This window comes from Mytilus edulis, chromosome 10, assembly GCF_963676685.1.
Source record: "Mytilus edulis chromosome 10, xbMytEdul2.2, whole genome shotgun sequence".
Taxonomy (NCBI): domain Eukaryota; kingdom Metazoa; phylum Mollusca; class Bivalvia; order Mytilida; family Mytilidae; genus Mytilus; species Mytilus edulis.
In genome coordinates this window covers 23,458,248-23,482,047 of record NC_092353.1, presented here as the reverse complement: position 1 = coordinate 23,482,047, position 23,800 = coordinate 23,458,248, and the positions used below count along the sequence as shown (strand labels likewise).

The 23,800-nt window shown below is 31.0% G+C and overlaps 1 protein-coding gene across 1 annotated transcript in view; it reads left to right on the top strand.

The window, feature by feature from the left end:
• Window positions 1-2,114: 2,114 nt before the first annotated feature.
• The window catches only part of LOC139490665 (uncharacterized), an 84,819-nt gene continuing 63,133 nt past the window's right edge, over window positions 2,115-23,800 (top strand). Inside the window, exon 1 of the mRNA XM_071277578.1 lies at window positions 2,115-2,298. Coding sequence (XP_071133679.1) covers window positions 2,247-2,298 — 52 coding nt within the window. The 5' untranslated portion in view covers window positions 2,115-2,246. The remainder of the gene's footprint in view (window positions 2,299-23,800) is intronic.

Below are 23,800 nucleotides of genomic sequence, written 5' to 3'. Positions count from 1 at the left end.
AAATAAATACGTTTGGCACAATTAATTGCCGTTTGACGTAGTCTTTAAACATTCTACGACTTAAGTACCTGGGGAAATTTGACAAACATTTCATATTTTGTATGTCAGTTTAATAATAAAAGACAGAGGTTCAAAACCTTGTATGCTTTTTACCTCGCTCTATTGGAGCAGCAACATTCCAATACCAGAACAAATTTAAGGCACGTTAGACGCTGCTTTGTCCTTCTATAGATCTATTTTGCACATCACTTACTACGTAATATATTGTATTCTGAGTTTTAAGTTTTTTTCATTTAATACAAATTAAATGTGTGACGCCGTAAATCAATAGTTTTTATTGCATGCAAGTAGTTACGTTATACAACCCGTGCGATGTTTTTAAGTTAAAGCATATTGACATTATCTTTTTCAAAAGATAATATGTCAAAAAGTCTATTCAATTCAAAATGTATTTGGATATTAAAGAGAAAATTGCAAAATTTCTTACCAACATTCACTACTTCACAAAGACTTGATATTCTATAGAAATTTTCTACTTGGAGAATATTGAGATGTCCTAAAGTTGGGCTACATACAAGGTCTGCTATTTGACTAACGAAAACTATTCAACCCATAGACCTACTCATTTTATCCGGATGATCATTTTGATTCTAAGTAATAAATAAGGTTCACTATAAACAGTAAAGAAATTAGATCAATGGTTAGATAAAGGAGTAGGTTCGGTAAGGGCCATATTTAGCCCCGATTATAAAGTTCAATGTTACAAGATGAAAAATGTTTAAAGTTGATTTAAAGACATGTTGGAAAGTTATATTAAACTATTTTTGTCATATTTTTATTCTAAAGCGTTGATTTTTACATCCCAGTTAGGTCAAAATATGTAGATGTTGCATACATAGCACAACGGTAAAAGATATTATTGCTTATATATTTAGTCTATGACTTTTATAATTCATATTTTATATTGATGAACTAAAGTAACAATCTTCGATCATATATGAGGTTTATAAAAATATAGGAATGTCTTAGTGCACTTCTCTAATTCTTAACCGATTCTTCTATTTCCCGGCATGTTCTTTATTTTTATTCAATTAACGTGTAGTTTGTTTGATCCGAGTTTTTCATTGGTTAAAATTCAATCATGACGTGAAATATTCTTGCCTATTGTCATGTCTCGAAAAAAACGACCGGCATAATAAAGTTACAATATCGTGCGATACGATATTACAATTCAGTTTGAGATATCACTCGAATATAAAAATATCGTATCACACCAGAAGCAGTGGTAGAATCCATAATAGTTTAAAATGGTGATAGAATAAATAACATTATCAATTTCAGTTTTTAAATGAAAGACGATGCAAATTTTCTATCACACGTTTTGTATTTGTTTTTGTTCAAAGATTGGTTATTGAGTTTCTACTATATAATGAATATGCGTAACTTTTGTAACAGTAGTGCTTCATACATATATGCATGTCATTTAATCAAACTCATATTGATGTGTGCTGGACATGCAATGTCTCTTCATAAAAACGATTAGGCTAATACTGTTAAAAGATCGTATTACAAAATCGAAAACAATATCGAAGATGGCGAGAAGAGTGATATCATATAGATACTCAATTTCACTATAAAGTATTTATAGATTATCGTTGATCATCTCAACGAGATAGATTTTCTCGCTTGAGCCGGTACGGGTTGAGATGACCAATGATAATCTGTTTATCGCATTTTTACCAATAACGACGTTGTCAATTTTCTGTCAATTTCATTAGCAACCCCACGTACCTCCTTAGTTTCTAGCGCGAATTTTCCATCTCAAGCGAGTAGCATGATATGAAAAATTATCACAAAAAAAAGATCAAAGGAAAAATGCACAAAATAGCGATAATAATAGTTATCAAAGGTATAAACTAATTCGACTTCCTGGTTATATTCAATAATCATTCAAAACTTGATTATTGACTTTATTAAATGGATTTGCAAAATCTATTAACCTAAAAAAGAGTAAACATTAAAAAACGTAATCTTTATATTTAAACATCCAGGGATGGTTTGTTCACAAAAGGTTGTATTCTGTTACCTTAGTGGTTAATTACAAACATTTTACAAATTTACAAAAAAGTTCTGCCATTCTGGATCAATCATGCATTTGAACATTTAAAAGTCTCTATATATATAGTTTTTGTGATGAAATATACAAATGCACTTTAAATTAGAACTCATCAACGAAGGTTATAATTATGTATTTGGACAAATGTATAATAATTAGCTGGACTTTTCTCATTTATATACGTAAGTTTTGCATAAATATATTTGTTAACATATTATTTATTTTACAGACCTGTAAGGTACATGCACATATATGATGAACATGCGAATTATTCATTTCTCAATAAGAAATATTAATTAGCACGTGTTCGTATCATATCATTTGTTTTAAGAAAGCATATTCTGCATCAATAAAGTCATTGCGACATTGCTCAAATTAGGTGTTTGACTAGAATAAATTAAATCTGCAAAAATAAGAGTCAGGTTTAATTAACGATAGTATATAATTTTTGAATTTCATCAAAATCTATGAAATGAAAATTGCACTGGCTTTATCACTGAAAACTGCATAAATACATTAAAACGGTCCTCAAGAAATTATGTAAAAAAGCTTTGGTAAAACCATACAAGAGGCACATGAAATAACGTGTGAAAATAATTTTCTAATGCAACAATTTCTATTTTCCTTTCCCTTTTCTTGCATCTACTTGTTTGTTATGGCACATGTCGAGTTCCTTTTAGTTTGTATCGTTTAGGTATTGTTCTCTTAATTTGTTTGTTCTCATAGTTAGTCTTTGGTTTGTTCTACCTAGTATTGTTATCCAAATTGGTTGAAACAGTTGTGGACATTAAATTTTGTATTTGGTGTGTCAGCCATTCTGTTTGTCTAACTGCCAATATGTCGGCCATTTTTTTTTAGTACATGTTGTTCTATAATCTATTTTTGGTGCAATGTCTTAACTATTGATTGACGTATTTTCCTTAAACAGTCAACGAAAGAGAGAGGGAGAGAGAGAGAGAGCAAACATTTGCCAAAAGAAGTGCAGTTACCACCTTGGTGCATAGTTATTCTTTTGCCGTTTATTTATTTTATTTTTTGGTAAAATAATGTTCACTGAATTATTACGCGCAGTTTTTGAGGGGCTACTAGTTTGTCAGTAGTTCAGTTTACACATTGATAACATAAACTATTTTGTTTACACCTGGTGATCAAATCCAAACATTCACGTTCCTTTTCTTTCATTTTCGACTTACCTGGAAACTGACAATTCCATTCAAGTGTATGGCCACTGCTCATGAATAAATATTAAAAACTAGAGTGAAATTGAAAGAGTTACATAGGCTACGAAATTACTAGTTTCGGCATCTTCGTTTTCAGACTATTAACTTAGGGGACTATTCTAACTGACCAATCACATTCCAACATTTGTAGATATGCAAATTATATATAAGAATTATGTGCAAATACAGATAGGTTTCATAAAAATTGAAAACTACATGTACTCAACGATAGAGAAATATAGAGGTCAAGCTACTGTAATTAACAGTAGAGAAATATACAGGTTAAAATACAGTCCAACATATTTCACCAACAGTTCAAGACACATGTCTTTGTCTGTCATTGTTGCACCTTGATTTGTCTAATTTTTTATTCGAATATTAAACATATAATATATTCTTACTGAAATGAAGTCCATTATAAAGATCCTCTATTAATTTGAATTTATCTTCTGAATTGGCTTTTTAGCATTTGTTTTATTAAACGGCTGCTATAAATAAATAATTGATATCAGAATCGATAAAACTGTAACTTAATGGTACAAAATACAATTATTATATAGGATTACCTGTAACAAAATCCTACAACGAAAATGGTGAATATTTAATTTCTTTGAAAAGTGATTATATTCAACAAATAAAAAAATTCATTATACAGTACATATTGCAACAAAACAAATTAATTTTATAGTTCAATACTAAATGATAGATTTAAAGATATAAAATACAAATAATAGATGATTTTTACTTCAGTTGAAAAGTTATTGAGGTGGTTTACTTTTTCAAATAAACCACAATAACTGGTAAAAGATTTATTGTTTCAAGTATTTAAAGTTGCTTGTTTGCTTGTTTATTAAAACCAAATATCTCAGTTATCAAACAGAAGTAACTGAATCAGATATAAAAAAAGATTAAGCCTTAAAACAAATGTTTCTTATCTAAGATCAGATTCATAACGAAGCCTCTCTATCGTCCCCTTAACTTTTGGTACTAAAGGATTCATTCCGGTAAATATAATTAGACAGCATCTTCTAAATGCATACATATAAGTAAAACACTGAAATGTAAGAGATTAGAAATTATACATCAATAACGCCCTCTCTCTCTCTCTTTTTTTTTTCTTGAAAAATTAAATGCTTAAAAATTATTCATATCGCAAAAAAAGGCAACAGTAGGATACCGCTGTTCGAAAGTCGTAAATCTAAAAAAAAAAAAAATTGGGGTAACAAACTAAAACTGAGGGAAACGCATTAAATACAAGAGGAGAACAACGACAAAACATTAAAATGTAACATACACAGAAACGGACTAAGCACTAGACAAAATCCGATGAGAATAACAAATATAACATCAAAACCAAATACATGAATTTGGGATTGAAAAGTACCGTGACACATCTTATAGTAATGTGAATTCACACTCAAATATAAGAGAAAACAAACGACACAACGGAAACACAACGCCAAAATGTTACACACACAGAAACGAACTATACTGAGTGCCAATGAAAACGCAACACTTTTGTTTTTCAAAAAAATCTTATAATTTTTATTTTATTTATATTAGAACTTTGTATAGTTGGTTGAAAATGACTTTTAAGACAATTATCGACAACTTTACGGTTGAGTGATTTTTGGAACAAATGCGAAGTAAGGGTTATTTTGAATGGACATAAACCGAGTTCACCGCTTTTCAACATACGCACTTTTTTCACGATTTTGTCATTTAAAGCTTGGCTAATGTCATGAATTTTCCCGCCCTCATTGTAAAGAAACTGCAATAAACATCTGAGTAAATGCCAGGACTTTCTGAGAACCAGCGACATGCAGTTTTGGGCATGATCCAATGAAGCCCTTCACAGCATACAATAACGAGAAGACTAAAGTTGTAGCCTCTACAATAACCCAAATCATCCACAAATTCAACCAAAATTGATCATTTAATGATAAGCCACATCCCGGGGTACAAAAAGCAAGAAACGCTCAGCAAGACCGATACATTTGGTCTTTAACATATCCGATATCGACTCTGATGGCTGTCCAAAGGTCACGAGAGTTCAATGGTGGTCACGGTAGAACCTTTGGAGCAATTTCAGTAAAGCACCATTTGGGCAGAAATTGTTAAAGCGCACCACAGTCTTCCCGTAGTGACATCTAAACGGCCGTCTGGCGTAAACATCGAATTCTGTAGACCAAAAATCATTCATTATGTACAAAAAACCGTCAGTGGTGGTAACATAGACATTTGGCACCCGCCTTGGCCAATAGTCATGCTTTTCGCCGGATATTGGCCCGATCGAGCAAATTTTGCATCAGATTTGACATGGTTGAGACGATGAAAACCACCACCAATATCATAAAGTCAGCTTGAGTTTGCTTTGCGGGACAAGTGGAATAACATTCCTCGGGATCACATTAAACGTCCGGGATGATCATTTCCACGGCGCTGTCGACTTTGCGCTGTACCACGGGGTTGTAACATTTTTTGTTATGACTGTGAGTTGATGATTCGACATTGGATGTTTCGTTTACCAATTTTGCCCGAAAGATGACAATAAAACATTTTTGTTTGACATCGATCTATTGTTAAAATTGTTAATTTTCAAGAACAATTTATTTTGAAAGATTATCATTTCTAATATAAATTTTATTTTTGAAAAACTAAGTGTTGCGTTTTCATTGGCACTCAGTATATAATATAACAATGGCCATTTTCCTGACTTGGTACAGGACATTTTTATAAAAATAGTGGGTTGAACCTGGTTTTGTGGCATGCCAAACCTCGCACTTTAATGGCAATGTTAAATATAACATTGAAATGACAACATAATATTACAAAACCACAATACAGACAAACAGGAGAACGTATTATACAAAGTTTTTATTGTTGTTGTTGTGTTGCTGATACATTTTTTAATTTTTTGCCAACTATACATGAAGACAGACATGGAATTTCTTCAATTTAGATAATAATAATTATCTTATAATGGTTAAATGTGTATGTGTTATGTCCCTTGTTTGTAGAGTGAGTGTATTTTTGAGCTCCGATAAATCTTCGATTTTCTGTTGTAAAACATTCTTGGAGCCAAATTGTTTTTGGATTTTCGTATGCATAGAGGATTTTGCTATGTGTTTCCTGTGTTTATAGACTTTTTTAGTCAGGAGATAGTGAAATTCTATTGACATTTTATCTGTGCGACATCTGATCTCAACTCACCAGTTTTTCAAAATGGCCAATATACAAAGAACACTATCGGTTCATTTCTATACTCGTGGCTTTAAGGGGATAACACACGATGAAATAATAAAAGAACTTGAAAAACAAATAGAACTAGAGAGTGTTAAATCCATCCAATTGACCGAAAAAAGCTGTGTTGTAACTTTAAGTGACATAGATGCCAAAGAAAGGTTAGTACAGTGTGATCTAACAATAAAAAACAGAACCGTCAAATTTATTGAGGTAGACAACACAATAACAAACATAACAATCAAAGACCTTCCTTATGAACTAAATGACTGCTATCTAGCAACACAAATGCTTCAGTATGGCAAAGTAGTCCCGGGTTCAGTAAAGCGGGGATATATTCGAGGAAAAAATATAGAAAATGGTTCAAGATACATTCAAATCATTAATTGTGCTCCGACAATTCCAAACAAAACAACATTTGGTAGATATGATGTCCGAATGTTTGCCGACAATGGTCGAACAGAATGTATTCATTGTAAACAAAGAAACCACCCGTCCTATGCTTGTAAAGACAAACCAGATCATAGTAAGCGCTGCTATAACTGTTCAGAAATTGGGCATTTTGCACGAGACTGTCTTAACGAATCCAAATGTTCCTTCTGCAAAAAAAGCGGTCATGTCCGTAATGATTGCGCTGACTTTAAACACCATACTATGATAAAGTCTTATGGTAATTATGCTAGCGAAATTCTCGAAGGTAGAGAAGCTCAAGAAAACGACAAAAATGAAAGTCAGTCCATCAACCCATTAGTGGCAACAAACCATCTACAAACACCTAACACATACCACACCAAATCAAAGGGAACAAATGTAATGTTAGGAGCTTCAAATTGTTTGAGAGTTGGTAAATTTGAGGACAATCTAATCAATGCCTCTATAAATGGTGCCACTCTAGAAAAAATAGATCAGTGTTTGGGTGCGGCTTTTGAAAATCATCGTGTGAAAAGCAATGGCTCAAATGTAGGCAAGGTCATCATAAGCTTAGGTACTAATGACTTAAGTAAAAACAAGCACGACAGCGATCAGGTGAATGTGTACGCAACACAGGCTATTGTCAAAGTTAAACAAGCATTTCCGAATGCAGATATTGGTGTGTGTGGCATTATTCCGAGAAAAGGTAACAGTAACCACATTCACACAGTAAATGAAACAGCTACACATGTTAATAAATTCTTGGAAAAATTGTGTCTCAAAGATGAAGTGCTGACCTATATTGATGTAGACAATATCTTTATAAAAAATGGTAACGTGGTTAAGGCGTTTTACGAAAAAACAGATGCTAGTGGAGTTCACATCACAATTGAAGGAGCCCAAACAATTCGTGTCAAACTTCGTGAATTTCTTCACCCTAAGATGTCACCAATCCAGAACACTCCTCGTCCTTGTGACACCAAGCGCAAACTGAGTGACATATCGCTGACGCCAATGTCTGCAGAGAAAGACAGTAAACAAAGTAAATCAGGTTCCCCAGATGATTTTGAGTAATAATACACAAACCGAAATTTGCTATTTGCTTCTTTTTATGTAAAACAATAAAAACAAATCAATCCAAAATGTTATATGTACATATGTTTTATTCTATTGATTTGCAGCTTTTGAATTATTATTTTAGATTATTTTTCTATCTATTGTACTTCAAACTGTATCGATGTATCTGTATTGTTATTATTTTAGGTGGACAATTTGAAATGTGTTCACCAAATGTGTATTGTTATAATTGGTCAACATGGTCAATGACTCGTAAAATTGCAAGTAAACTTAAAACGGTGGCTTTGACCGTGAACTTTCAATTAAATCAACGAGGCATAGCGGTGTTAAAATGTAAATCAAATCGTGAACTTAAAAAAAAAAACTACTAAAGAATGTCGATCCAAATCATAACTTTGAATGTAAACGGCTTACGTGATAAAAAGAAACGTAATTTAGTTTTCAATTGGTTAGCCAACAAAAAATATGATTTAATTTGTCTACAAGAAACACATTGCACAGTGAATGATATAGCCCAATGGCAAAATGAATGGAAGTTAAATGGGGGCAATAAAAGTGTTTGGAATTGCGGAACCAGTGATTCTCGTGGTGTCTCTATTTTACAAACAAAAAATTGTCCTGGCGAAATCGTTTTTGATAATAGTAACCCGCAAAACGGTCGAATATTAAAATGTAGCATCAAAACGGAAAGTGCGATTTATCATATTTCAAATATATATGCCAACAATAGTGGCGTCGAGAGGAAACGGCTTTTTGAATCATTTCATAATTTTTTTGGTAATTTTACAGACGATAGTGTAGACCATTACAATATTTTGGTAGGGGATTTTAACTGTACTCTTGACAAAACAATTGATAGAAATCCCTCTCATAATCGTGATGACATTGGTACAAAGGAATTACTTTTTTTATTGTCACAATATGATCTAACAGATATTTGGAGGGACAGATATCCAAAAGATAAACGGTATACGTTTCAGAGAGGAAATTCAAAGTCTAGAATAGACTTTATCTTTTGTGATAAAAGTCTGTCAAATAAAGTTTACAATGTTGGTATCGCGCATTGTCCTTTTAGCGATCATGATCTTGTGTCATTCAAATTAAAACTTGATGAAATACAAAGAGGTCCGGGTATATGGATAATGAATATAAATACTATAAAAAGTGAAGAATTTAATAATGCATTTAAAATTTGGTGGGAAACCTGGAAAATTGAAAAAAGTAGGTTCGAAAAAATTCAAGATTGGTGGGATGTAACAAAATCACAAATAAAAAAGTTAACAATGGAAGTAAGTAAAATATTAAACAAAAATTCTCAAAAAAGTTATATTATCAACCTTGAAAAGAAATTAGAAAAGCTCAAATTAAATAGTACTACTTCTGGGGAGATTGAAAATAAGATATCAGAAATAGAATTACTAATTAAAAATTACTATGAGAACAAATCCGAGGCGTCTAAAATAAGGGCGCGTGTAAAATGGGCGGAAGAAGGGGAAAAATCGTCGAGCTACTTCTTCAACCTCGAAAAGCAAAACGGAAAAAATAAATTATGGAGTCGAATTAAAACAGATAATGGACATTTTAAATACAATATAGACGAAATACTAAATGAACAAGTTAAATTCTACTCAAACTTATTTAGCTCCGAGGGATGGAATTTGGAAAGTGCTAAAGATTTAACAAGTCACATCGAAAATAAACTAAACGATGACGACAAAAAATTACTTGACCGTGATATTACAGCGGAGGAAATAATGAAAGTTCTAAAAATTTTAAAAACAAATAAATCCCCAGGGGAGGACGGGATCATATCTGAATTTTATGTATTATTTTGGAATATCATACAAGAAGAATTTTGTACGTTATTGCAAGAAATATTTAATGACAAAACATTGTCGGACTCGCAATATAAAGGAGTTTTAACATTATTATTTAAGGGCGGGGAACGGGAAAATATACGAAACTGGCGCCCTCTTACTCTACTGAATTGCGATTATAAAATTATAGCTAAAATACTAGCAGAAAGATTAAAAATAGTCCTTCCTAAGCTTATACATCCCGACCAAAAAGGGTTTGTAAAAGGCAGACATATAACGGAAGCGAATAGAATGATACAGGATATCATAAAATATATTGATGATGAAGATGAAGAGGGTATAATTGTTTTTTTAGACCAACAAAAGGCCTTTGATAGGATGGAATGGGGATGGCTAGATTTCGTTATGAAGGAATTCAATTTTGGGGACAATTTTCGTGGTTGGGTTCAAATGCTATTAAAAAGTGCAAAGACGTGTATTAAAACAAATGGCTACGTCTCAAAATATTTTTCAATTTCTAGATCAGCCAGGCAGGGGTGTCCTATAGCCCCCTTTTTATATATATTACAGGCAGAGCCCTTGGCCTGTGCAATAAGGGCAGAAAAGGAAATTCAAGGCATTATATTGCCTGGGGAAGAAAATGGGGAGCGAATAGAAACCAAATTAAATATGTTTGCAGACGACACGCAATTATTTAATAAAAATGAAAGTTCTGTCAAAAAATCTTTTGAAATATTAGACAAATATGAAAAGGCATCGGGCTCTAAAATTAATTACGAAAAGACTAAGGGAATAAATATTGGCGCAAATAAACGCAGACGACCTACTTTTAAAAAGATAAGCTGGACAACAGATAACATAAAAACACTAGGTATTCACCATGGTTATAACATTGACAATGACAAAATTTGGAAATTAATATTAGAAAAAGTACAAAATTGTGTACACGTCTGGAAAAGTCGAAAATTGACTTACTCTGGAAAAGTCCTTATTATTAAAAATTTAATTATATCAGTGTGTGGATATGAGTTAGAAATAAGAGGTATACCCGAAAAATACAAAAAAGAATTGAATAAGATAATATGGAATTTTATTTGGGATGGGAAAGTGAATCAAGTAGACCGGAAGGTTTGTTGTTTAGATGTTAAAAAGGGGGGAATGGGGATGGTAAATTTAGATAGTTGGATAGAAAGTAAATATATCAAATCTTTATATTCGATATTACATAAGCCATTATCTAGTTGGAATGCAATTGGTAAATTTTGGTTAAAAAAATGTGATAAGAAATTTGAGGATGAACTTTTTCTGTGTAAATGTTCTGACCTTTCAGGTCTTGAGATAAAAAACCTACCATATTATTACAAAAGCGCTCTACAATCGTGGTCAAAATTGACAAAGATCACACAGGGTATATTTAACGAAATGGAAGTAAAGAAACAGCGATTATTTGGAAACTCAAATATTTTATTTCAGGGCAAATCTTTATTTTATTCTTCCTTTTCAAAAAGTCATATCAAAACTATTGGTGATATATGGGACGATAATACCAAAGATTTTAAATCGTGCAATGAAATATATAGACAATTAATAGATAAACGTAATTGTATTTCGGAATATTCACGAATTAAAAGTTCCATACCACAAACATTCATGCAGATTTTAAAAAATAACGATGATCAACCTGCTTTAAAAAGCAACAAAATAAAAATGTCTGAAAACCTTGAATTTTTAAATCCAGACAATAAAATTATTAAAATCAAGGATTTGACATTAAAATATGTTCAATTAAACATTAACATAACTGAGACCCCTAAGTGTCAAACAAAATGGGAAAATTTGTATAGCGAGTATATAAATTGGGAAAAAATTTGGCTAAATCTAAGTAAAATGAATATTAATAGAAAAGTTAAAGAATTTCAATGGAAATGTATACACAGGATTATATATACTGAAAACAGGCTGAAAATAATGCACTTGTCAAATGGAAAATGTCACTTATGTGATGAAATTAATAATATTGAAACTCTTGAGCATTTATTTTATCAATGTATCAATGTTAAACCATTGATAGAAACGGTTGTTAGAAATTTACAACTTTGTAACCTTATAAGCGACGAGGTTCTCGTTGAAAAAGATATTTTATTAGGAACTTGTACAGAGAATTCGAATAATTCCATTGTTAATGCAATAATACTTTATTTCAAATGGGCTATTTGGAAAATACGTAATAAATGCAAATTCGATAAAATTAAACTGAATGTACAGTCTATACAGGCTTTGCTAAAACTGCACATGAAAAACGAATTAAAATTTCTTCTGCTACGCTCGGATATAAAGTATATATGCAAAACGAAAATTAAACTCTTTATCGAAAAAATTTAGGAAGATGTACTTAGTTCTACTGCTCTAAACGAAAGGTGTGTTCGATTCCATATATATATATATACTTATCTTATTGTATCTTGTGTATAAAGTAGTGAACAATATGTTATTATAACAGAAAGAAAAAACAATATTTTGTATTGTAATTATTATTTAAATCTATGTCTGTGCATATTAGTTACATTAGTAAATTACCACATATATTATGCTTCGTAATACATTTGTACTCACCACATGTGCTTTATCCTTTTTTTTATAATCCATAAATATATATTAAAGAATACTTTCAAATTCTGTTCAGTCACATCAAAATTCTTCAAGTCAAACTATAACTTATTTTCGCAATCAAATTTTAAAGTTTTTCCAGTTTAAATCAACACATGTTTGTTCAGTGAACCGGATATACGATAGTGATTTTATACAGTGATGCTTATCAGGTGTGAAAATCAATTGTATTGGTTATTTAAATATAATTATGTATGTAAAACTATTGTATAAACTCATTTGATATTTTCCCTGGTCAAGTGAGGCTGTTAAAATACAGGGGCCCCTAAGTATGCGACCTGGGCTACTTAGGTATTTATATAGCAGGAAATGATTGAATAAAATATTTGTTATCGTTAAAAAAAAAAAAAAAAAAAAAAAAATGTGTATGTGCTTTCCATTTTGCAATTTGATTAGCGACTTTCTGTTTTGAATTTCCCTCGGAGTTCAGTGTTTTTTTGGTTTTACTTTTTATAAAATGTAAAGAAAAGGTAACGAGATTATATTCCATGTGAGCAGGATGTGACTAGCAAAAGTCGCACCAGCAAAGTGGAAAGGGATTACTATAAGTTGCAATAACATGTTTCCCTATCCACTGAAAATAGATATGTTTGAACCCATGTGCATCTGTGATGAAAGACAAGATGAATGAATGTTTTCCTAACTTTAATACTCGTATGGTCCCATAAGGATGCATTAAATCTGTCATGTTTGCCTAAATAAATTAAAACAAAACTTAATGACTTTAATATTAGGATATGGGTCATAAAATTAGTAGTTAAACTTGTATATACAAAATTTAAATGTAAAACGGTAATCTGAATCATTTAATAACAAACGAAATTAAAGTTTATTAAGTAACAGTAGATCCAAAAGATATACGTTTAAATTTAAAATAAGTTTACATTTACATCCCGCATAGCTACGCTAGGCAAAATTGCAAAATAAATAAATAATAGGCGTATACTACTTTTTGCAACGTGCAAATCAGTAATTAATTATTGTGACGTAATTCATCAACATTGAGGGATTAACAAAATTAGAACTAATTCAGAAGATTTTTGATTTTTTTTTGCTTAACTGCCTATCAATTTTTTATTCCACCAGGAATGTCTTAATTGCAGTTTTCCCCTTATGTCAGAACATTGGTTTCACCCTTTAAAAACGAACTAGTACCGACCCATGTTTCTACTTAAATTGTTGTGATATTTTCGAAATTTTAATTTTGAAGCAAAATCAATTATCATTCTAAAATTATCAATTAAACAATGCTCAAGAGGAAATTTCATTAATTGGCTTATTAATTTATATGAAAGCAAACTACATTTCTAGGAATGCTTTATAGAGAAAATGATTTATCATGCATTTGCAGTTTAATTGAAGGCAACAGTCTTAATGCATTTACAACCGAATTAGTTCCTGGAAAAAAAACAATTGACAAGTTACAACACATAACTTGTTGAGGTGAGGAATCATAACTTTGAATGAAATCATAATATATATTTGGAAGAGCTTTTAGTAGTGATAGACATAAAAATCTTTTAAACATATTAATACTAAAGACATTTCGTAATATAGTTGGTATTGAACAGTCATATAATCCAATAATGTTTAATGACCTGTGAACGCATATAGAAAAACGTACAATGATTTTCAGAAAATTGAAATTGAAAGTATAAAAAAAAATACTGATGTGCAGATATTTGATGTATTAATAATCCTACCTAAATAAGGTAAAACTAATAGTTATGCAAATGAACATTTCAAATTCTTGACTCTTTTTCCTCTTCATTGATTACAAAAATGCACTTTTGGCAGAATGTTTACAAACGTATATTTACAATAATTCAAATATAATGCTTATTTAAATGGCCTTATAAATAATGAACTGAAATTCAGAAAATTGTTTTATAATAAGTTAGGATTTCCTCAAATAAGCAAACAGGCCATTCGATATGCAGAGATGTAAACTTTTATTTAAAAAGGTATTATATTCAATGATGCGCTACCGTAAAACGTAAGTCAGAACATATAAATAAGAGATGTTGCTACTCGGCCCTTAATGATGATCAAACACCCACTCTATACCTTAACGTCAAACATTAGTAGTTGGTATGCCTTAAACATGCTTTGAAATCATTAAATCATTTTGAGGTTAACATACTGTTCTCAACAGTTTAAGACATATAAAGGTTAAAATGCTGTTCTCAACAGTTTAAGACATATAAAGGTCAACATGCTGTTCTCAACAGTTTAAGACATATAAAGGTCAACATGCTGTTCTCAACAGTTTAAGACATATAAAGGACAACATGCTGCTCTCAACAGTTTAAGACATGTAAAGGACAACATGCTGCTCTCAACAGTTTAAGACATATAAAGGTCAACTAGTGTTCTCAACAGTTTAAGACATGTAAAGGACAACATGCTGTTCTCAACAGTTTAAGACATATAAAGGAAAACAGGCTGTTCTCAACAGTTTAAGACATGTAAAGGACAACATGCTGCTCTCAACAGTTTAAGACATATAAAGGACAACATGCTGTTCTCAACAGTTTAAGACATATAAAGGTCAACATGCTATTCTCAACAGTTTAAGACATGTAAAGGTCAACATGCTGTTCTCAACAGTTTAAGACATATAAAGGACAACATGCTGTTCTCAACAGTTTAAGACATATAAAGGTCAACATGCTGTTCTCAACAGTTTAAGACATGTAAAGGACAACATGCTGCTCTCAACAGTTTAAGACATATAAAGGAGAACATGCTGTTCTCAACAGTTTAAGACATATAAAGGTCAACATGCTATTCTCAACAGTTTAAGACATGTAAAGGTCAACATGCTGTTCTCAACAGTTTAAGACATAGAAAGGATAACATGCTGTTCTAAACAGTTAAAGACATGTAAAGGTCAACATACTGTTCTCAACAGTTTAAGACATGAAAAAGGTCAACATGCTGTTCTCAACAGTTTAAGACATATAAAGGTCAACATGCTGTTCTCAACAGTTTAAGACATATAAAGGACAACATGCTTTTTTCAACAGTTTAAGACATGTAAAGGACAACATGCTGCCCTCAACAGTTTAAGACATTAAAAGCTCAACATGCTGTTCTAAAGAGTTACAGACACAGAAGGTCAACATGCTGTTCTCAACAATTGAAGACATAGAGAGGTTTATGTTATGTACTCAACAGTTAGAGACACATGTCAATTTCTGTCATTGTTGCCACTTGATTTGTTTTATATTGATTTGAATATTAAACCAATTAATATATTCCGATAGAAATGAAGTGCATAATATAGATTCTTTATTAATTTGAATTCCTTCAAATTCAAACACAGTTTTTTTTAAATAACAATTACAATAATTGATATAACAATTGATTAAACTGTTCTGATGTGGTACATGATATAATTATGATATAGAGATACCAGAAGATGGAATGGTTAATATTTAATTTGGGTGAAAATTGATTATGTTTTATAATACCATAATAAAAATTCGAATCACACAATGTAATGTAAGGGCATACTCTATTTTTAGAATTTATCTATGAACGATGAATTTGAAAATTAAGATGTAAATGATAGATAATTTGTACTTAATATGTAGAATAATTATTGAGAAGGTAAACTTTTTTTTAAACTTCTCCAAATAACCCATCAGATAAGATAATAAAGACCCGCGTTAGTTTGTCTCATTAAACTTTTCAATAGTACTATAAGCTTCAATATGGTCGGTTATATTTCTGACACAAGGAAGTATTACTTCTTTCATGTTGGACTATAGAAATTAAAACAAAATTTAATGTCTTTAATATTAGAACATGGCTCATAAAATCAGTAATATAACGTGTTTATATAAAATTAAAATATGAAACGATAACCAGAAATTTACATTTATTTGGTAACGGTAGGTGCAATAGTTGTTTGTCTAAATTTAAATTTGAGCAAATGTTACATATAATTCCTGCAAAGCCAAAACTAGTCAAATTACAAAAATGAATCCTTTAAAAATAGAGAAGAAATAGTACGGACGGGTAAGATTATTTTGAAAAGGATTTTCAGAACCAAATGACCTTTTTTTATTTGGTATTATTTTGAAGGTTTGATCGACAGTGAGTATTTAGCAACCTTTAACAAGACAATACGATTCCAAAGACAATTTCGGAATATTTTTTTTCTTCTAAACTATGATAACCTATAAACACGGAAATCAATACTCCACTATGACTGACTTCATTGCAGTGTTTACATTAATGCAGAACATTAGTCCAAATAGACTAATACGAACTAATGACCCATGATTTTTCTAGTTAATATAACTTTTTTGAAAATTAACTTTGAAGCAAATTCAATAATGGTTTTTAGATTATCAATGAAAACAATGCTCAAGAGGAAATGATATTATTTTACTTTTAATTTTAAATGTAACCAAACAGCATTTCTAAAATTGCTTTATAAGGACATCAATATTCATGCATACATAAATAATTTGCACACAAGTCGAGACAAAAGTCTGAATGCATTTACAAAAGATTTTGTCCCTTGAAAAAAAAATGAAAAGTCCAACACATAAATTGTTGGGGTTAAGAATCATAACGTTGAACGAAATCATGCATTGACGTTCATTTAGTATTGATAGACATATAAATCTTTTCAACAAATCATAAAACATTTTTTAATATAATCGGTATTGAACAGCCATCAAATCTAATCATGTTAAGTTACCTGTGAACACCTGGGAAACCCAGCATTCAATGATTTTCAGAAAATAGAAATAGAAAGTAGAAAATTTAGTGAAGTGTCACATGTGTCATGAAGGTCATATTTTTAGTGTAAAAGAGGGTAAAATAGTTAGATATGAAAATGCATCTACCACGTATTTGGCTCATTATCCTGGCCATTCAAATATTATTAAATGTCATATTGGTTAAAATTTATAGATACAAAAGATACAAAAATGGTTATTATAATGACTGAACTTTTGTTAAATTGATATGTATTTAGAACCTTGTTGTATAATTAATCATGAATTATAAATACTAACACATTTCATTTGATCTGCAGAAATGAAATACGTTCATAAAAGTATTCATGAAACAAAGACAAAATAAACTTGTTAAATATAGCGTTATAATAAAAGTCAGAACATATTTTTCTCAGGTTTAGACACGTTATATATTAATTATTATAAAGTCGAACAAGTATACGACACAAATAAAAGGAGGGAGAAAGATACCAGAGGGACAGTCAAACCAATAGATCGAAAATAAACTGACAACTTCATGGCTACAAATGATAGTACAAAAGACACAATATAAAAAACTAGAGACTAAGCAACACGACCCCACTAAAACTGGGTGTGATCCTAGGTGCTCCGGAAGGGTAAGCAGATCCTGCTCCACATGTATCACCCATCGTGTTGCTCATATTATTACCAACCCGGTAAATAGTCTAATTCGGTAGTAGGTACATTCGTGGTGGAAAGGGTTGTGGATTGTAGTTACGACATAAGGAAGATATCCGATATCATCTGTGAAACAGTTCAACGGTCATATCGTGAAAGCGTCCGAAAAATTTACGAAGCGATGATTTCAATTTCACCATTTCGAACTCTTCGTTTAATAGCTTTCTTGTGAGCAGCAACCCTCTATCGAGGAAATCATGATAGGCTATACAAGCCCGGGAATATCGTATAAATTAGGAGATATATATATTCCGTATGCAGGCGCCGCTGGAATGTTGCTGCATAGAAATGGAAAGTTCGTAATTGGTAAGCTGCAATCAACTCTTTAGTCGTAAAACGTTGTTTCTATCCGACTCTATATAAATAACAAAGGGCTACATGTGCCTAATTTTGCCTTCCTTAATTTAAAATGTTTCATTAATTTATCTTATGAGAATTAACTTAAAAGTTGTATGCAAACAAATGTAATTGTACAGTTCTCTGTGATATTCTAAATTGCCAATTGCATATACCTCAAGATTCTGTTTCTGAATTCCACCTCACTAAGGGTATAAACATGTTCTCTTAATAAAGGAATACTTTTCGGTTTAATTTTTGAGATTTGCTGCTTAACCTAAACTTTAGGACATGTTTTCTTTAATTTCATTTATTCGTATAATATATTCAGGTGTGTTTTTAACAAAGTTAACAAAATAGCTGTCTTTTAGTTCTGGTTATAACATTTATAATGTATATCGGATACTAAAATATTTTAAACAAATCATCTATAATAAATTGAAAAGAAAATACCTTTGCAAGTATCGTGCATCTATTAAGGGACGTAGCTATCAATGAGCATTCGTTTATTATTTTTCTGGACTTGATTCAGTGACGTCATTAAGTTTAGTTTCAACGCATATTCTATGAAGCGTGCAACTTCAATGGATTTTTTTTCGACGTAATCGGTATGTTTCGGTTTGTGCCCTTTGAACTTAAGGACGCTTAACTATGGCAGCAGAATACGCATGCTCGAAAATCCTTTCTGTGATTGGACAAAATGCTGTCATGGTTGGTGATTTGGTTGTGTTTGAAAAAACGTCTCGTTAATTATATCATGATGGAAAGCAAGTGAAAAACTATAAATATTTGAACTAGATCTTACAAAGATTTATATTTTTATTAAAATAATTGTTTCTCCAATAGCTCTTTGCATCCGTGACAGCTATTTATTTGGGACAATTATATAATTGTTAATGTAAACTTTGTTGTACGCACGTACATGACTTTTAGAACGCACTTACGCATGTGAGATTTCCGCGGGGTTTTGGTGAATGTAAACAGAAAGATACGAGGACCGAGAATACTGAACACAAACAGAGAAAACGTTAAATTGTATCTTTGTGCTTCTGAAGGTTATCGAAATGACAGTTTTAAACATATACTCAAATTCAAATACATCGGATATATTTTTTAAAGATAGTTCTTGTTATTTTTTTACTAGCAGTATATATGGAAATTAAAGGAGATGTGGGTATGTGTCATAAAGACAGCATTCCAGCTAAGTCGAAATGTAAATGGACTGTTCTCGTAACATCTCGATTCGGAATTACACAAATGTTCAATCTGTTAAGGTCTTACTACAAAGTACAGACTATAAAAGTGGTGTATAAATAGAGAAATGCAAACATTTGCCATTTTTACCAAGTTCTATAGATAATATAATATAATATTAAATAAATAAATGATAAAGTAAAAATACTGAAGAGCTTCCTGACTACGAAAATACGAAAGACAAAAATTAGCAGTTGAATAGTAATACACACAAAATCACTTGAACAAACAAACAAAACATATCAAATTTGTAACATTTCATTTCAAAAGCACTGGTTACAGAGTTTGTGATATCCAAAAACTTGTGGACCTCAAAAATTGGAAGATTTGCATACATTTGACAAAGACACAGTAGTTGTAAATTATGGTATAATGGTCTTAATTTATTTGACGTACAAATATTTTTTTAAACCGAACATGAATTTCTCCTCAGTCATTTACTTGTGCTCGATCTCAATACTTTCGTATAGGGATTTTCAAAAAAAAAAGAAGGTTGAAAAAAAGAAAGATTATGTGTATCGGTTCGTTGTTGAAAATGCATCCCTGCTCACACAACTTAATGTGTTTAAGAACGTTGAGACCCGCACCGAATTACACAATTTTGATTACGAGTTCACAATTTTACAATATTAAATTATTTCCACGTAATGTTTTAATGAAATTATCAAATTCATTTACCGAAAATTGATATGTAAAAACCGATAACATCATCAATATTGTAATAAATATGTAAAATATCCCTAGGTAAATTATTTTGGTCTACAAGATTTATTCACTATTATTATTTAGTCGTTTATTTATTCGTCAAATCTGATGAGAGATTTATTAATAAACTACATAGAAAATTGCCTATCAAAGCGAAGAAGTGTACAATGAAAACATGTTATGTGAAATATATTATGCTTTTTTTTAAGGAATTTAATTAATAGAAATAACTCCGTATGACAAATTTGAGAATTTGAAAGCTCTCATTCAACAAAAACGTTTCCAAACTTGCATACTAAAATAATTTGGCCTACATTTATAAACATAATTTCTTTCCGCCCTTGAGAACGAAGTGAAATTTGAAATTTGAAATTGTGAATCCTAGTACCTTCTCAAGGGCCATTCATTCAGTACTTTAAAACTATAATACTATGCAAATGTTGTTCAAACTATTTTCCATAATATAAGATAAACTTCACAATGCCAATCTTTAAAGAGAAACAGTAAAGCATTTAGCTCCGTAGAAAGTTGATTGACAATATGATCGATGAGTTAATGTCATAATAACAAAATTTAATATGTGATTATCTAAAGTTTCAACAAAAAATGAACTTTATGTTTCATGAAAAAAATGATACAGGAAAACATTTGATTATAAATTTTGCATAAAAGGTGGAAAGACATTTGTTTGTTTATCGTTACCGTTGTTAAATGTGCTATATATGCACAAAGAGCCAATTATTGTTTTGATAGCGTGATACTAAATATATAACTCTGACCTTGACCGAAGGTATTTAAACCGTTTAGGGGAGAAGTCTTTCTTGGAAGTCAATATAAATGATTTTCCGAAAGTATCAAACTAGCTGACTGTTCAAGGATTTCTAATAAGGTAATAAAGTTAGATAAAAGTATATTTTATATGAAAGAAAGAAAAAAAAGTAAGGAGAATTTTATGAAAGAAAAGAGATTTAAAAAAAACGTTATTATATTATTAAATCATATAATGATATATATTAACATTTAGAGTAGGGCATATTGTGCATGCTGTTCTTGTTATTCGTTTCAAATTCTGGATGAACATTTCACGGTTTTCGTTTCGGATAATTCAAATAGTTAGCTTAATTTCAGTTTTGAAATCCAGAGTCATTTTTTTATTAATGGCATAGTCATAACTATAGGTAGTCATTTCTTTTGAGTCAAATACCAAATGGATAATTGTTATCGTTCTTCGTGACCACCATGTTCATTCATCGTCTTATCTAAATGTTTATTTTTTCATTAAGTTATCGTCATCAATACTCCTTTTTGAAATATAAACTATTGTTGTTAGATCACAAAAGCAACATTACTTGATATGACTCTACACAGTTAAGATCAACATGTCACAATATAATTTGTTTAGTGAGCGAATTAAACATCGACCTTCAACGATTGCACTAACAAGCGGTTTTAAAAATAGTTTGTTTTATGGTGCTCATGTACAAGGCGATATATACTAAGAAGGTTATGCAATCCCTATGTTACAAATAAATCTGAACATGTTGTCATATTGAAATACTTGGTTATATAACTGATTACGTGATAATAGTGCATTTTTGGTATATTATTCTACAAGTACTTATCAAAAACGATTCATTCGTTTTATTAATAAAATATGAAATTGTGCAGCTTATATGTGAACTATAACCAAAAACGCATATTGTACAACCGATTTGATATTGAATGTATAAAAATACTCTTTATACATGTACAGACGCAAATTATGAAATGTGCAAATAAATTTCTTAACTTAAAGTCTTCCCATCGAGGGCTGCATATTTTTAAGTATGTCTCACTGTTGTTGTTTATCTAGTCTATTTGATGGGTTTTCTAGTCTTTCATGTGTCTTCTCGTATATTCAAATGATTCCTTTCCTTTGACAGTTTGGTTGTTAACATTGATTTGTAGCCTTTTGACAGTAAACAAACGAAAAAAGAAATTCAGGAAAAATTTCATTTCGAAATTTAAAAGCAAAATTGACATGGTTTGCACTGACTTAATGCATGTATATATAATAAACATCTGAAAATGTTAATTGTCTGATTGCAAATGTAACACTCTACGCAAATTTTAAAAGACTTAATGACATAGACATTATAAACCTTATGTATGCTTATTTTCACATTTTATATATCTCGAGTCTCAACTACAATCGAACTTTAGCAACGTGTAAAATTGAAAACAACACGTTTAATAATTTCATACGTCCGAAGCGCTTTTCTTGATTTACCTTCATCAGGAACACTCAAAGCCAAACATTGGAAATCCGAGGATGTATAAGTACCGAAACCGTTGAAGAGCTATATGTCAAAAATACCTAAAATAAACAGCCAAATTCATCTAAATTCAACTTTGCCTGAGGGAGTTGAAAGCTTAGTTTCTTAATAATTTCAAAATTTATAATCGAACAATTCTAGAAAGGTTTGTTAAATCATGGCAGTACCGAAGTACTGACTACTGAGCTGATGATACCCTCCGGGACTGATGATAGTCCACCAGCAGAGGTATCGACCCAGTGATGTAAAAAATTGAAAACAACACGTTTAATAATTTTTTGCGTCCGAAACGCTTTTCTGGATTTACCTTCATCAGGGAAGCTCAAAGTCAAACATTTGAAGTCCGAGGATGTATAAGTACCGAAACCGTTGAAGAGCTATATGTCAAAAAGACCTCAAATAAACAGCCAAATTCATCTAAATTCAACTTTGCCTGAGGGCGTTGAAACCTTAGTTTCTTAATAATTTCAAAATCTATAAACGAACAATTTTAGAAAGGTTTGTTAAATCATGTCAGTACCGAAGTACTGAGTACTGAGCTGATGATACCCTCGGGGCTTGAATTAAAAAAGAAGATGTGGTATGATTGCCAATGACACAACCATCAACAAGAGACCAAAATGGCACAGAGTTTAACAACTATAGGTCAACGTACGGCCTTTAACAATGAGCAAAGTCCATACAGCGTAGTTATAGTCCACCAGCAGAGGTATCGACCCAGTGATGTGGAAAATTGAAAACAACACGTTTAATAATTTCATGCGTCCAAGCACTTTTCTGGATATACCTTCTGTGGCTTGGTTATTTTTATCAACGATTTAAAACATTTTGGTTTTGTTTTTATAAACACATACGTATAACTATATTTAAATTTTAAAAAGGTTTGAAATCAGAGGCAGATGAGTTACAATAATTTAAATTACGTCATTTTAATTTGCAATACAAACGGTTTCTTATGGATTTAATACTTGATAAAGTGTCGGGAACAAATAAATTGAAACACTAGTCATGTGTATTGAAGATCAACAAATTGTTGTTTAAATGCTTAAACATTCCTTGCATTCTTATTTATTTATTCAATATATCATTGACTAATATGCATACTATGAAGATTGGGAAAATTTCAATCGTGAATGGGATGTTAATAGCAATACTTATTATAAACTGCAATTGTAAGTTGCTA